Below are 16413 nucleotides of genomic sequence, written 5' to 3' on the forward strand. Positions count from 1 at the left end.
TAGACTTTTCTGTAAAATCCAGTTCCAGAAATTCTGTAAATAACCTAATTATAGTAAAACATATCAGTATGTGTTAATTCACTCATTACATACCAATTTCAGAACATTTGTCTATGTGTCCACTAATAAACCTAATGGTTTTCCTGCTGTTGCCACCAGTGCATGGTGGCGCTTGACTGAAATCACCAAATGTTACATTCTATTTCAAACTGTGTAGGTCACGCTAACGGACACACAGGTGCCTGCTTTGTTAGACAGTAAGGGACTGACAGGAAAGTGACGTGATGTGTGTGGGAGAGACTCACACATTATTGTTTTTTTTTCCATTGTACTCTGCAAATGACCACGCTGCCACACACTTCCTTTTGTGCCTGCATGTGATATGTTTAGTAGCGGTGCCACCAGAAAATAGAGCTCTCTGGTGGCTCTCTCCATCAAATAATAAACTGCAGACACAACATTAACATTCATAAAAAATCTTCTAGTGCACTGTGTTTCATAAGTCTGAACACATTTGTAACTGCTCATGAGTGTAAGCTAAATGTGCACTAATGAACTTTCACTTGAGATAAGAAAATCTTTTGGGGATATTATACCTCCTAGTAAAAGTCTTACTCAACATTTTTTTAAATATCCCCTATTCATAAATATTATCATGATAATAATGAGAAAATAAAAAGTCAAGGCACAGGTTTCAACAACTAACAAAAATATAATTGTATATTCATTTATTCATTTTGTGTTAGTTTGAAGCTTGGCTTGCATGTTACTCCATGAAGGACCCTCCTGAGAAAAGATAATGGACAACATTGACAATGACAGTCTATTATTCAGTTTACAAAATGCAGTGTGTGCAGAATGTTAGTATTCACAATAAAATAAATAAATATTAGGTTTATAGATTTTTGTATAGAATGTTTTAAAGACATATCCCATTACATATTATGCACTTGTCAAGGCGTTTTCTGTATACTGCATTGCAAAAACAGACAATTTGCATAGCAAAGATAAAATGTGTATATAAATATATAAAATGAATACAGAGAAGTGAGATAAAATGTAATCATTCATAATGCAAGATCTGATTACTCATGTCAGTGAATCAAAAGAGTTTAGAATTAGAAAAATCATCTGTAAATATTTTTCCTGTAATGATCATCTTAAAAGCTGATCGAAACCAGCTGTAAAAGAAAGCATAAACAAATGGATTGAACATTGAATTTGACCATCCAAGCCACTTAAATGACTGAAGTACATGAAGTGGTATTGTATAATTAGTCACAGGATGAAGGCTGATGGACAGAAAGTAAGGCGTCCAACTCATGAGAAAAACCCCCACCACAATAGCCAGAGTTTTAGTCGCCTTTCTCTCTACTTTACTGACAGCTGCAGCAGATTTATCCATGCTTAGGATGCTGCGTGCCTGTTTATGTGCCACCATCAAAATCTTAAGGTAGATTGAAAACATCGTTACAGCCGGGAAGCCAAACGTAAACAGAACCGATGCAACTACTGTACCCTGTGTTTTAGCTTGAAATGCAGCACACTTATTTTTCTGTCCTTTGTCCGGGGCCTTTAGAGTGAAAACAATTCCATTTAGAGCGGCAATAGTCCAGGACACCAGAATCATGATCCAAACGACACGGACAGTTATTTTAGTTCTGTATCTCAGAGGCTGACACACTGCATAATATCTGTCAACAGAAATGCAGCACAAGCTCCAAATGGAAGAACTGCACAGTATTACATCTAAAGTACCTCGTACCTTACAAAGTAAACCATGTAGATGCTGATATGAGCTGACAAAGAGCATGACACTGAAAGGCAAGATGAAAAGTCCAACTAGCAGGTCAGCCACAGCCAGAGAGAGCATCAGGAAGTTTGTAGGAGTGTGGAGCTGTTTGAAGTAAACTATAGAGATTATTACAAGTAGGTTTCCAAACATTATGAGAATTGACAAAATGCCACCAAAAATACATAAGAGATATGAAATAGTCACTGCAGTTACGTCAGGCACATTTGCTGATTCATTAAAAAGAGGCTGATCTCCAACAACAGCTGAAGAATCCATGCTTAAATTATCATTAATACCTAATAACTCAATAACCTACCAAATATTAAGACAGATACACGTAAAGCCACATAGTCATGCAGTAGAAGCATCAAGTTTTCTGTATGTTTCATGCCATTCTCTTAATCCTGGTTTGTGCATCTGTCGTGAAAGGTGTCTCTAATCTCTCTGCTGGTGAGCAGAATGTCAGGATTATAAATAATGTCCTATCACATTAGCATATTTAAATCAAGAAAAGTATGTGTAATGTCATCGTTCTAAGTCATACACTTGAGGTCACCCCCCACACACACACTTTCTGTGTTAAAAGGGATATGGGCTCAAAATAAAAACCAAAAAGTACACTGTATGTAATTTTTTTGAAAAAATAAATGTTCAAATATTTCCAATGTGTTGTCTTTCATTTTAAATAATTCCTCTTACTTTGATTACACTTTATTATGTACATCTGTTCAACTATTTGTTAATATAAATATCTAAGTGGCCAATTTCATGGCAGCATTCAAACATTTAAACATGGTCAAGATGACCTGCTGAAATTCCAACCAAGCATCAGAATGGAGAATAGGGCTGTCAATTTTCCTCTATAATCCCATTCAAATTCCATTTCTTATTATTTTTAATATTCAAATTATATTCCCATTTTTTATAAGAATTGTAATACATTTTAATTACTATGTGGTTGTTATATGTTCTGTCCACTGGGCCATGCACGGGACACTGGCGGCCTGCAGGTGCCTCTCGATGCTGTTAATATAATTAGCCGTGTTGTCCATGGTGATGGAGAACACTGACTCACAACTCATGTTCTACACCCGAGTATGTCGCCGGTGCATCTGACAACGTTTTCGGCAGTGTGGCTTGTCTGAGCTTCGGTCATTTTGAGAATCATATCTATGAGGTATAATCAAGCACAGCAGACCACCACGATCCAAGCCCACAACAACATGCAACAGAGACTAAGATCCAGGGCAGGAGGCCACCCATAAACTGGCCAAAATCCTGCTCGAAAAAACTATGGAAACAGTCAACACAGACATCAGCATGCAGCTGGAGTAATTGAGCGGAACAGCAATGAAGAAGCTGATTTACAGCTACGGAGCTGATCGCTTTGGAACTGTAGCGCAGAGGAGAATGGCACCATCCATTCCAAATACTGTAAGTCCAGGAGACAGCTGGAAATAGAGTGTCTGGTCAAGGAGAGAAGACTACTGAAGCCCCAGAGGAGGAGAGAGAGGGTATAGACATGCTGCAAGCAAAAATTAAGAACTGATTGTCAGCACTCATGAGAGCTGAGAACATGAGAAAGAGACGGTTCCTGAAATACTGTAAATAACTAATTATAGTAAAACATATCTATGTGTTTATTCACTCATTACATACCAATTTCAGAACATTTGTCTATGTGTCCACTAATAAACCTAATGGTGTTCCTGCTGTTGCCACCAACGCATGGTGGCCCTGCACTCAAATCACCTAAAGTTACGTTCCCTTTTGAACTTCTCTTCACTGAGTTGGACAGCATTGTTTGTTGTGTATAGGTCACACAAACGGACACACAGGTGCTTGCTTGTCATGGTTGTAAGACAGTGACGGACTAACAGGAAAGTGATGTGATGTGTGTGGGAGAGACTCACACGTTATTGTTTTGTTCTTACATTGTACTCTGCAAATGACCACGCGACCACACACTTCCATGTGTGCGTGTGTGCCACCTGAAAATAGAGCTCCCCAAATGTCACGGTGTAATTCAAACAGTGGTGGCTATTAATAATAAACTGCAGACACGACATTTACAAAAAATATTGGTTAATATTGGCACTGTGTTTCATAAGTCTGAACACATTTGTAATTGCTCATGAGGGTAAGCTAAAAGTGCAATAATGAACTTTCACTTAAGATAAGGAAATCTTTTGGGGATATTATACCTGCTGGTAAAAGTCTTACTCAACATTTTGTAAATATCCCCTATTCATAAATATTACCATGCTAATTTTCTAAATAAATGAGAAAATAAAAAGGCAAGGCACCGGTTTCAACAACTAACAAAAATATAACTTTTATATTCATTAATTCATGTTGTGTATTTTTTAAGCTTCGCTTGCGTGTTACTCCATGCAGGACCCTCCTGAGAAAAGATCATGGACAACTATCATTAGTAACAGTGACAGTTTATTATCGTTTACAAAATGCAGTGTGTGCAAAATGACAACGTACACAGTAAAAGAGATAAATATAAGGTTTAAATAAATATAAGTATATAAATATAAAGATTTTTTTTATCGAATGTTTTAAAGACGTATATATCCCATTACATATTATGCACTTGTCAATGTGTTTTCTATACACTGCATTGCAAAAACAGATAAAATGTGTACATGAATATATGAAATGAATACAGAGATGTGAGATATAATGTATTCAATCTTAGTGCCAGAACAGTCAGTGAATCAAAAGAGTTGAGAATTTGAAAAATCATCTGTAAATATTTTCCCTGTAATGATCATCCTAAAAGCTGATCGAAACCAGCTGTAAAAGAAAGCATAAATAAATGGATTGAACATTGAATTTGACCATCCAAGCCATTTAAATGATTGAAGAACATGAACTGGTATTGTATAATTAGTCACAGGATGAAGGCTGATGGACAGAAAGTAAGGCATCCAACTCATTAGAAAAACCCCCACCACAATAGCCAGAGTTTTAGTCGCCTTTCTCTCCATTTTACTGACATTTGCACCAGATTTATCCGTGCTTTGGATGCTGCGTGCCTGTTTATGTGCTACCATCAAAATCTTAAGGTAGATGGAAGATATTATTACAGCTGGGATGCCAAATGCAAAAACAGCAGACAGAACTATTGTCTTCTGTGTTTGAACTTGAATTGAGGCACATGTGTTGCTTTTTTGTCCTTTGTCCTTTAATGAGAGAATAATTCCATTTAGAGTTGCGATTGTCCAGGACACCATGATCATGATCCAAACGACACGGACATTTATTTTAGTTCTGTATCTCAGAGGCTGACACACTGCATAATATCTGTCAACGGAAATGCAGCACAAGTTCCAAATGGAAGAACTGCACAGTAGTGCATCTAAACTGCCACGTACCTTACAAAGTAAATCATGAAGATGCCAATACGACCTCACAAAGAGCATGACACTGAAAGGCAAAACTAAAAGTCCAACTAGCAGGTCAGCCACAGCCAGAGAGAGCATCAGGAAGTTTGTGGGAGTGTGGAGCTGTTTGAAGTAAGCAATAGAGATTATTACAAGTAGGTTTCCACACAATATGAGAACTGACAAAATGCCACCAAAAATACATAATAGATATGAAATAGTCACTGCAGTTATGTCAGGTACATTTGCTGATTCATTAAAAAGAAGCTGGTCTGCAACGACATCTGAAGAATCCATGCTTAAATTATTATTAATACTTTAGTAACCTACCGAACATTAAAACACATACACGTAAAGCAACATAGTCATGCAGTAGAAGCAACACGTTTTCTGTATGTTTCATGCCATTCTATTAATCCTGGTTTCTGCATCTGTTGTGAAAGTTGTCTCTAATCTCTCTGCTGGTGAGTGGAATGTCAGGATTATAAATAAAGCACATTAGCATATTCAAGTCAAGGAAGGTGTGTTTAAAGTAGTTGAATATGCTGAATATTAAGTATTCAGACATTGTTCTAAGTCAAAGACTTTAGGTCATCGCCCCACACTGTGTTAAGTAAAGGGATATGGGCCCGAAATGAAAATCATTACACTGAATGTAATTTTTTTTTCATGTATTTTTTTTTCCAATTTTTCCACTGCGTTGTCTTTCATTTTAAATAATTCCTCTTACTTCCTTACACTTTATTATGTACATGTGTTCAACTATTTGTTAATGTTAATATTAGGGCTGCAACTAACGATTATTTTCATAATCGTTAATCTGCAGATTATTTTCTCGATTAATCGAGTAATCCCTAGGTAAAATGTCATAAAATGTTGAAAAATATTGATTAGTGTTTGTCAAACCTGGAAATGATGATGTTCTCAAATATCTTGTTTTGTACACAAACCAAAATGATTCAGTTTTAATGATTTCTTTGTTATATGGAGCAAAGAAACCAGACAATATTCACATTTAAGAAGCTGAAAAATCCCAGAAACTGGTTTTACTTCCTTAGAAAGCATTTAAACCGAATAATCGTTTATCAAAATAGTTGATAGATTAGTTTAGCCCTAGTAAAAGTGGCCAATTTCATGGCAGCAACTCAATTCATTCAAGCATGTAAACATGGTCAAGACCCTGCTAAAATTCCAACCAAGCATCAGAATGGAGAAGAAGGCTTATTTAAAGCATAACTAAACCCTTGAATCAAGTTTTTCAGTTGTAGAAATGTGTATCTACTGTTTTTCTGGCAAAAGACCAGATTTGAATTTTACAATCAGTTGGCATAGCCTACTCTTTTGTCTGTAACCATCCTCTCCTCAAAATGTAAAAATCCTGCTCATTTAAACTCAAGGAGAGAAGCAAAGAGAGTGGATAAAGGGCATTTTGGAGAGTAGAGAGCGAATCGAGTTCAAACTGGAACGGCTCAGTGGCAGCCATTGGATGGTAGGACACTTGGGGTTAGAAAAGTCCTCGACATCAAATAACCTTTCAGTTGCAAAAATATCAGCGCTGATGTGACTGGAGGTGTCAATCATAGCTAATTTTATTGGAAAGAATGCTATCACACTCAAAATGGCTATGAATGACATGCTACAGGGATATGCCATGTTTTTACGATGACCAAGTCCTCTGCTATGCTCACTGACACCTCCTTCTCCACACCCTGCCCACTTCTTGGCATATTTCAAAATCCAACAACGGGTGGAGTTTGGAGTTTGCTTAAGATGACGGGGTGTAGCTATGCTTTAGTAACTCAAAAAAACCACTCATTACAACCAGGGCAGACCATCTCTGACCACACATGTTGAAGAACATTGAAGCAGATGGGCTACAGCAGCAAACGATCACATCACATAGTTTCTTGCAACCATTAATATCCTGTGGCACCAAGAGCAGTGAGTGCACATGTCCACGGCGAGGTCCGGGCGGGGGTTCGCTGTAAACCACCTTCGCCCCGAGCCCTTCCAAGCCGATCTAGAGTCGGTCGTGGCGCACCACCGGTGGAGGAAATTTCATGTCAAACTTATGTGTGACACTGTTGTATGATGAAGTCGGCATCAATTCATGGAAAAAAATGTTGAAAAGTTGAAATATGGAGATTAAAAGTTTCTGCCCAACAGTAATCTCCAATACTTATTGACCTAAATGTATTTGTAAAGACTATACTTCTTTTTTTTTTTTTTTTTTTTTAAACAACCTAAAACTGACTAAAACTTTTTTGAGTTTTCGTCGACTAAAATTGGACTAAAACTATCACATATAGAAATGACTGAAACGTGACTAAAACTAATAAGCGTTTTAGTCCAAAAGACTAAAACTCAGACTAAATCTAGAATGGCTTCCAAAAACAACACTGCACAGTACACCATCCAGAGAAACATCCAGACCAGTGGAGAAAACTGCTGAACAGTCCAGACCAGGAGCTGAGCTGCTGAGTGTTGAATACCAGAAAATGGAAGAGAGGTGATGCTTGTCCATGAAAATAAACCTCTTTACCACTACAGCACAGTTTCTCTTACTGCCAATTTTATTGGTCTTTGTATATTTGACTACTTATTTAACTATTCAATTTAATCAACACATTTAATTAAGATTTTCTGCAAAATGCAATAGCTTTCAACATGTATCTTATTTGCTCTGTTTACATAGCAATGCTGACACCTATTGGTGATTTACTGGTACTACTGCCTTAACAATGACACTCGCAATGGATAAGATAAGGATAATTTAATAGCATTTAATAGAGCCTTGTAGTAACGTATAAATACGGTAATGAAAATCAAAAAATATTCTGATAGACTGTTTAATATACGACACATGACTTATTTTGGCATACAAAGAACCAACTCGTAACCAAAGACTACGCTATGTAAAATGTGAATTTACTTTTATTAGTAACTTTGGTAAGTTTCAGATTTCAATTCAGAAATAACATCGATGGAGGGGGGCCCAAAAAATACAGTCTGCCTAGTATAGTCCATTTATTTAATCCGTCTCTGGTGACACCCAAGATTTGTATCCACCTGCTCCATCTGCACTTGCAGGAAGTTGTTCCCTCTCCCATTCCCAGCCATTCATTGTAAAGGGGTGCTTCAGCTCTCCTGAATAAGCTCCCCTAAAAGTCTACTTTGAGACACTGAGGGGGAGCTCTGAAACATCACCCATTTTTCTGTCACAGGTTATAGACTTAGATTTTCTGTCAAATCTGGTTCCTGAAATACTGTTAATAACCTAGTTATAGTAAAACATATCTATGTGTTTATTTACTCATTACATACAAATGTCAGAACATTTGTCTATGTGTGCACTAATAAACCTAATGGTTTTCCTGCTGTTGCCACTACTGCATGGTGGCACTGCACTCAAATCACCTAAGGAAATCTTTTGGGGATATTATACCTCCTCGTAAAAGTCTTACTTCAACATGTTGTAAATATCCCCTATTCATAAATATTATAATTTTCTAAATAAATGGGGAAAAAATAAAAAGTCAAGGCACCGGTTTCAACAACTAACAAAAATATAACTTTTAACTTTTATATTCATTAATTCATTTTGTGTAATTTTGAAGCTTTGCTTGCATGTTACTTCATGCAGGAACCTCCTGAGAAAAGATCATGGACAACTACCATTAGTAACATTGACAATGACAGTCTATCATTCAGATTACAAAATACAGTGTTTGCAGAACGACAGCATTAAAATAGATAAATATTAGGTTTATAGAGGCATTAATATGTCAAATTGTCCCATTACAGATTATGCACTTGTCAAGATGTTTTCTATACAATGAATTGCAAAAACAGATTGCTATTGTATAACACATACAACATGTGTACCAGTGATATATGAAAAGAATACAGAGATATAAGATATAATGTATTCATCCTCAGCCAGACCTGATTACAATGAAGTCAACATTCAGTGAATCAAATAATGAATCAAAAGAGTTTAGAATTAGAAAAATCATCTTTAAATATTTTCCCTGTAATGATCATCCTAAAAGCTGATCGAAACCAGCTGTAAAAGAAAGCATAAACAAACGGATTTAACATCGAATTTGACCATCCAAGCCATTTAAATGATTGAAGAACATGAACTGGTATTGTATAATTGCTCAAAGGATGAAAGCTGATGCACAGAAAGTAAGGCGTCCAACTCATGAGAAAAACCCCAACCACAATAGCCAGAGTTTTAGTTGCCTTTCTCTCCATTTTACTGACATTTGCACCGGATTTTGCATTGTTCATGATGCTGCGTGCCTGTTTATGTGCCACCGTCAAAATCTTTATGTAGATTGAAGATATTATTACAGCTGGGATGCCAAAGGCAAAAACAACTGATAAAACTATTGTCTTCTGTGTTTGAACTTGAATTGAAGCACATGTGTTGCTTTGTCCTTTGTCATTTAATGAGAGCATAATTCCATTTAGAGTGCCAATAGTCCAGGACACCAGAATCATGATCCAAACGACACGGACATTTATTTTAGTTCTGTATCTCAGAGGCTGACACACTGCATAATATCTGTCAACAGAAATGCAGCACAAGCTCCAAATGGAAGAACTGCACAGTAGCGCATCTAAACTGCCGCGTACCTTACAAAGTAAATCATGAAGATGCCAATACGACCTCACAAAGAGCATGACACTGAAAGGCAAAACTAAAAGTCCAACTAGCAGGTCAGCCACAGCCAGAGAGAGCATCATGAAGTTTGTGGGAGTGTGGAGCTGTTTGAAGTAAACAATAGAGATTATTACAAGTAGGTTTCCAAACAATATTAGAACTGACAAAAAGCCACCGAAAATGCATAAGAGATATGAAATAGTCACTGCAGTTATGTCAGGTACATTTGCTGATTCATTAAAAAGAGGCTGGTCTGCAACAACATCTGGAGAATCCATGCTTAAATGATCAGTATTACTTAAATAACCTACCAAACATTATACATATGCAATCCATGCAGTCATGCAGCAGCAGCAACACATTCTCTGTATGTTTCATGCCTTGCTCTTAATCCTGGTTTGCACATTTGTCCGTCATTGTCAATGTCATGATTATAAATAATGTCCACCACATTAGCATGTTCAAGTCAAGAAAGGTGTGTGTAAACTTGGTAAACCATGGTTCTGTCTCCTTGGAGACAGAACAATGGGAATTTTATAATGCTGAATATGTGGAGAACTCAGATGATGGAAACTGTAGCATGTGAGTATATTTTGCGGAGGTTGAACAGTGGAAATGACATGACAAATGAACAGTGGGACAGTTTTGACAAATATATGTCAAGAGAGAACAGCTAGACCGAGTTCCTAGAGGTTCTTGATATTGTATTGCATTGATTTGTATTACATTAAGGCCTTGTACTCTACCTTGAATAGTGGACTGCCCTTCACGTCCGAATGTATGTTATTTATTGAATCACATGCCTACCTGCCTGTGTCTTTTTATTTTTGTTTATTTTTGTTTTTGTTTGTTTTCTATTGTAATAATGGAAAAACAATACACAACTTTAAATAAAAAAAACGGCATGTGATTTTTCTTCCCCTTTTTTTGTTTTCCAATGTTTCCAATGAGCCAGATGTGCAGAGCATCCAGCAGTTGTACAGGGCAGGAGAGCGCTGTAACCACTGATCTCAGGGATAGCCTTGCATCCACCCCACAAAGGACCAGTGGAGGCGCACGAGACAAACTTGTCCACTTTACATATAATATATTTAAAATGGACAAGACTAAGAGTATATTATGTGTTCTAAATAAGTAACAAGTCCCAAACTGACTTTTTTTTTTTTTTTTACAAAATTAGGTATTTTCGGGTTGTTGTTTTTTTCAAAATTATGCAAGTTGAAGTTTCGAAGAAGCTACTACTTGCAGTATCGTGGGTCTTAAAACTATAAACTGTATTTGAATTAGGGTTCTTTGATTGCTGTGAATCGATTCCTAGTTAGGCGATATCACATTCCAGTGATTTTGTTGTTTTTTGGCCACTCAGTTGCTCCTCACAAAGGAAACACATGGCTACTTAATATGCAGGCGCTGCTGCATATTAAGGCTGTCGCTCCTCACTGCTACTGTGCTCCAAGAAGCTTTGTGTGGACAAGGAAAAACGCAGAAGAACTAAGTCGTGGCTGTACGTCTTAACGAAGACAGAGGCTTCTGGTCATGCCGACGCCGGTCTCACTTCTGCTATGCGAGCGGACTAGCATAGCACAAGTTAGCATTTAAGCTAGCGGACTTTATGCTAACGCGTTAGCATTTGGAGTTGGACTTTCGTTGCAAACTTTCTAAACTTTCCGTTTGTTTATAAACAAACGGATGGATTATTTAGCTGGAGTGGCAGGACATGAGAATAAGGCGAACAGAAGCAGTAGTTACTTCTGAGATGATGACACCAGCGATGAGAAGAAAAAACTCTTATTAACCTTCTATCTTCTTATGGGGTGAGTTTTCATTAAGGTTGTTAATCTACGACAAAGTCACATACAGGGATTAAAACATGTTTTTTCATGCTGGACACTGTCTTTTAATAATCCACTCTGTGTTTCAGAACATTATGTGGCTACATTGTTATTTACTAGCTCCAGGGTGGGCCCAAACATTTGTGGGGCCCAAAGCTGAATTTGATTTGGAGGGGGGGGGGGGGGCACCATCTGAAATATACCTCAATAAATTGCATAAACTATACATTTTTTTTGCATTTTTGCTTACTTCTAGCTCTTGTTTGTACCCAAAGGTTGAAATGCACTTATTGTAAGTCACTTTATATGACAGCGTCTGCTAAATGACATGTAATTTAATGTAATGTAATGAGTAAAATCACATGGCCTACTTTTAACTTGCTAATTTGCACTTTCATATTCAAAGTTAAACATTGTGTGGGGTGATTCTGGACTTGAACTGAAAAAAATAAATATGATAACACTAATCAGATACTTATATACATGTATCTAAAGATATCTAAATTTCTTTCAAATTATAAAATATTCACTAGGGGGGCCCCAAGCAGCCGCTTTGTTTGCTTATGTCTCGGACCGGCTCTGGCTAGCTCAGTGTTGTTGTTTTTAAAAAGCAAATGTTACGCACATCGAAAATTGTGTTCGATCAGATGATCGTATTATATGCTGTAATGGGAGAATTTGAGCATCTGCTATTAATGTGAATAACAAACCAACCTGATGTGCTTGAATAATGTGTGAATGACACAGCTTTGTGTATGATGTATTGGCTGTGATGCTAATGATTTAGCAACTCTCTGAGCACATCATCATTCAGCTCATTCAGTGACTGAACCATCCACACCAACACAGAGCCACTTAAATATATTTCATTTTATTTTAGAAATATGTATCTATCTTTGATCCTTCTAACTCTTAAGACTTTGACAAACGTTATTGTTGTAGTTGTAGGTGTTGGTGGGAGATTCTGAGGCCTGCAGGACGGGGGTAGGGGGCTGATATCTTTGAAACAGACAAATGCAACGATTAATGTATGCCTGGCCAGGATATAACATCTAAAAATTAAATATTACAACTAAAAGTAGCCTCCTGACTAAAATGGACTATGCAACGATGAAACCATATTTACTGCAACTGCACTGCAAACTGTTATTTCAAAAAGAAGTAACAACAACAAAAACAGATGATGGAAATATGACTATACTAGTGTAAAGACAAGAAATGATAACCGAATAAGCCACCCCCCTTCCTATATATTTTTCAAGTTATTTCATTTCAAATGTTAGGGGTTATTGTATCCATTTGTTATGTATTGTTCTGTGTAGCAGTGTAGCTCACAAAATAGTATCTGTGCTCCAGCTTCTGTGATGATAAGTAGCGCATACAGAGAGGTGTGGTTTCACTGACGGCTAGAACATGAGAGGGTTGTGCCATGGCTGGTCACATATTTGAATGCAAAAAGGTTACATATTTTGTGTTTACTTTGTGTCATATCTTAATAATTCTGTTGGTTTCATATATTTGTTAATAATGTGATTTTATGGTAAAGACCATAAGGATCTTCAATATTCATGACAATCCTACTATGTTGTGTTTAAAATGTGTGCAAATCTATATCACTAACTATATCACTAACAGTATTAAAAATGTATGCAACTCTTCTAATACTTTTCACAAGTCTAACACAAAAAGTGCACTAATATACTTTCACTTTAGATAAGGAAACCTTGAGGGGATTATATTCTATATATTAAGAGTCTTACTTTTTACTAAATATATCCCATTCCTAAATATTATTGTTATTATTAATAAACCAAGGAGTCAATGCACTGGTTTAAAAAACATATAACTTTTATAGTCATTAATTCATTTTAAGTTAGTCTTTAGCATTGCTTGTGTTACTAAAGGACCATTCAACAAAAGGTCATGGACAACTACCGGTAGGAACATTGACAGCGACCACATTTTAATCATGTCTGCCTGTATTCAGTTCACAACATGCAGTGTGTGCAGAATGGCAGTAACAAAATATACAGTAAAAGAGAAGCATTATACATCAAAGTGTTGAAGACGATTACATTTTATGTACTCGCCAGAACGTTTTCTATGCATCGCATTGCAAAGACAGACAGACAGACAGACAGACAGACACAATGTGTACCAAACATATATCCGATAAATGCAGAGATGTAAGACATGCATTCATCTTTAGTGCGAGACCTGACTACTCTCTCAAATGTCAATAAATTAAATAATGAATCAAAAGAGTTTATGATTTGAAACATCATATGTAAATATTTTCCCTGTAATGATCATCCTAAAAGCTGATCGAAACCAGCTGTAAAAGAAAGCGTAAATAAATGGATTAAACATTGAATTTGACCAACCAAGCCACTTAAATGACTGAAGTACAAATAGTGGTATTTTGTAATTGCTCACAGGATGAAAGCTGATGGACAGGAAGTAAGGCGTCCAACTCATGAGAAAAACCCCCACCACAATAGCCAGAGTTTTAGTCGCCTTTCTCTCCACTTTACTGACAGTTGTACCAGATTTTGCCATGCTCTGGATGCTGTGTGCCTGTTTTTGTGCCACCATCAAAATCTTTAAGTAGATAGCAGATATTATTACACCTGGGATGCCAAATGCAAAAACAATGGATGTAACAACTGTACCCTGTGTTTTAACTTGAAATGAAGCACATATGTGGGGTTTTTTACCTTTGTCGGGGGCCTTTAATGTGAAAATGACTCCATTTAGAGTGGCAATAGTCCAGGACACCAGAATCATGATCCCGGCGACACGGACATTTATTTTAGTTCTGTATCTCAGAGGCTGACACACTGCGTAATATCTGTCAACAGAAATGAAGCACAAGTTCATAATGGAAGAGTCACACAGGAACGCATCTAAACTGCCTCGTACCTTACAAAGTAAACCATGCAGATGCTGATATGAGCTGACAAAGAGCACGACACTGAAAGGCACAACTAAAAGTCCAACTAGCAGGTCAGCCACAGCCAGAGAGAGCATCAGGAAGTTTGTAGGAGTGTGGAGCTGTTTGAAGTAAACAATGGAGATTATGACAAGAAGGTTTCCAAACAATATGAAAACTGACAAAGAGCCACCAAATATACACAATAGATATGAAATAGTCACTGCCGTTATGTCAGGCACATTTGCTGATTCATTAAAAAGAAGCTGGTCCGCAACAACAACAGAAGATTCCATGCTTAAATGATCATTAATACCTATGAGAGACAGATGAGACGTATAAGCCTCATAGTCATGCAGTAGCAGCAATGCTTCAGTTGATGATCGTACTCCTGTTTAAGGATCTGCAGTAAAAGGTGTCCCTAATCTTTCTGCATTATAAACAATCTTGAAGCACATTAGCATATTCAATCAAGAAAGTTGTTGAACATACTGAATATTTAGTATTTAGTCATAAATGTAACTGAGAGACTTTACATCAAGTGTTGGCAATATTTGCTAATGAATATGATGCCAACACATCATATCTTCTACAAACCTTTTTTCTTCTCATCTAAACTATTGTACACAAATGGCAAATTTAAGAGATGTGTTTGTTTAAAAATAGTCATTTGGATTTGCCACAGAATGTTACTAATGTCTTAAAACTGCTCTTCTGTATGATAGTAATTTTTGTGTAGAAAAGCAAACAATTTAAAAAAAGTTTTGGCCCTCGGGCGACCAGTTGCTGACTACTGCTTTAGGTCACAAACCCCACCACCTAACAATTTCTCTTCCAAAAATGGTACCTCATTTTAATTTTACTACATCTGTTCACCTCTTTGTTCATGGACATATTGTATCTTATTGGCCAATGTCATGACGACTCAGTTCATTAAATTGGCTGCCAGCCATTTTCAGAGCAGTGGCTGAATTGACGTCTATAGCAGTCAATGGGAGCCAGTGAGTTAAGGCACGTTAACATGGTCAAGATGAACTGCTGAAATTCCAACATAGCATAAGAAAAACCACAAGGGCCTTACGGTGACTACTTCACTCTTTGATAGTGACACCCCATCTTGGAAAAGGATTGCCAAATCTTAAAGCATTGCTTTCTTATAGCTTGAGCTCACTCACAGCCACACCAACATGTTGTTTTTTTAGTCATCATTATTGAATTGTTTCATCAAGTCATCAAAATCTAATTCATTCACTTTTAAATATGAGTCTGTTTTCATTCAAAATCCCTGTCCCTATCGTTAGTGAATCCCACATGTGATTCATTGCTTTGACTTAGACTCGAGCAGAGGCAGTATGTGTAAACTAGCTTTGATTACTGTATTTTTAGAAAGTAGAGATATGAATAACATTTTACATTACAGCACAGTGGCAATATGGTAATACTTTTGTTAAGTTCAGGTGACTTTATCTTATTTCTAATGCTACATTCCCAAACTGTTAATAACAAGCATAATAGTCTGTTAAAAAGTGGATAACATTTCAGGAATACCTGTTATTGTAGACAACCATCAGTGTAACACGCTCATGTGAAAAAATGATAATAACTATATAAGAAATTATTGTATCTATCTATTGATCGAGGATGGTGTGTGTATGTGTTCTTGCATTGTTCACCTCTTTAGGACCTTTTCTTGTATAGACACTGACCCTGTCAGGACCAGTAGACTTCATGGAGTCCAAAACCTGGTCCTAATGAGGCAGAAATTTTGGGCTGAGATTTGGTTTGTG

At 36.8% G+C, this 16413-nt stretch overlaps 3 protein-coding genes across 3 annotated transcripts; all 3 read right to left on the minus strand.

Moving 5' to 3' along the window:
- Positions 1-1102: 1102 nt before the first annotated feature.
- Positions 1103-2071, minus strand: LOC131444018 (trace amine-associated receptor 1-like). The gene has a single exon (XM_058614130.1). It carries the CDS (start codon positions 2069-2071, stop codon positions 1103-1105), a length of 969 nt encoding a protein of 322 aa, XP_058470113.1.
- A 2450-nt stretch (positions 2072-4521) lies between these two features.
- LOC131444019 (trace amine-associated receptor 4-like) lies at positions 4522-5487 on the minus strand. Its single transcript, XM_058614131.1, has one exon. It carries the CDS (start codon positions 5485-5487, stop codon positions 4522-4524), a length of 966 nt encoding a protein of 321 aa, XP_058470114.1.
- Positions 5488-13950: 8463 nt separating this feature from the next.
- On the minus strand, positions 13951-14922 carry LOC131444020 (trace amine-associated receptor 1-like). Its single transcript, XM_058614132.1, has one exon. The coding sequence runs from the start codon at positions 14920-14922 to the stop codon at positions 13951-13953; it is 972 nt and encodes a 323-aa protein (XP_058470115.1).
- Between the last annotated feature and the right edge of the window lie 1491 nt (positions 14923-16413).

This window comes from Solea solea, chromosome 17, assembly GCF_958295425.1.
Source record: "Solea solea chromosome 17, fSolSol10.1, whole genome shotgun sequence".
In the NCBI taxonomy this organism is placed as follows: domain Eukaryota; kingdom Metazoa; phylum Chordata; class Actinopteri; order Pleuronectiformes; family Soleidae; genus Solea; species Solea solea.

Bases quoted from the DNA above. Each gene is read 5' to 3' on its own strand.
- LOC131444018 (XM_058614130.1), bottom strand. From the start codon at position 2,071: ATGGATTCTTCAGCTGTTGTTGGAGATCAGCCTCTTTTTAATGAATCA.
- LOC131444019 (XM_058614131.1), bottom strand. From the start codon at position 5,487: ATGGATTCTTCAGATGTCGTTGCAGACCAGCTTCTTTTTAATGAATCA.
- LOC131444020 (XM_058614132.1), bottom strand. From the start codon at position 14,922: ATGGAATCTTCTGTTGTTGTTGCGGACCAGCTTCTTTTTAATGAATCA.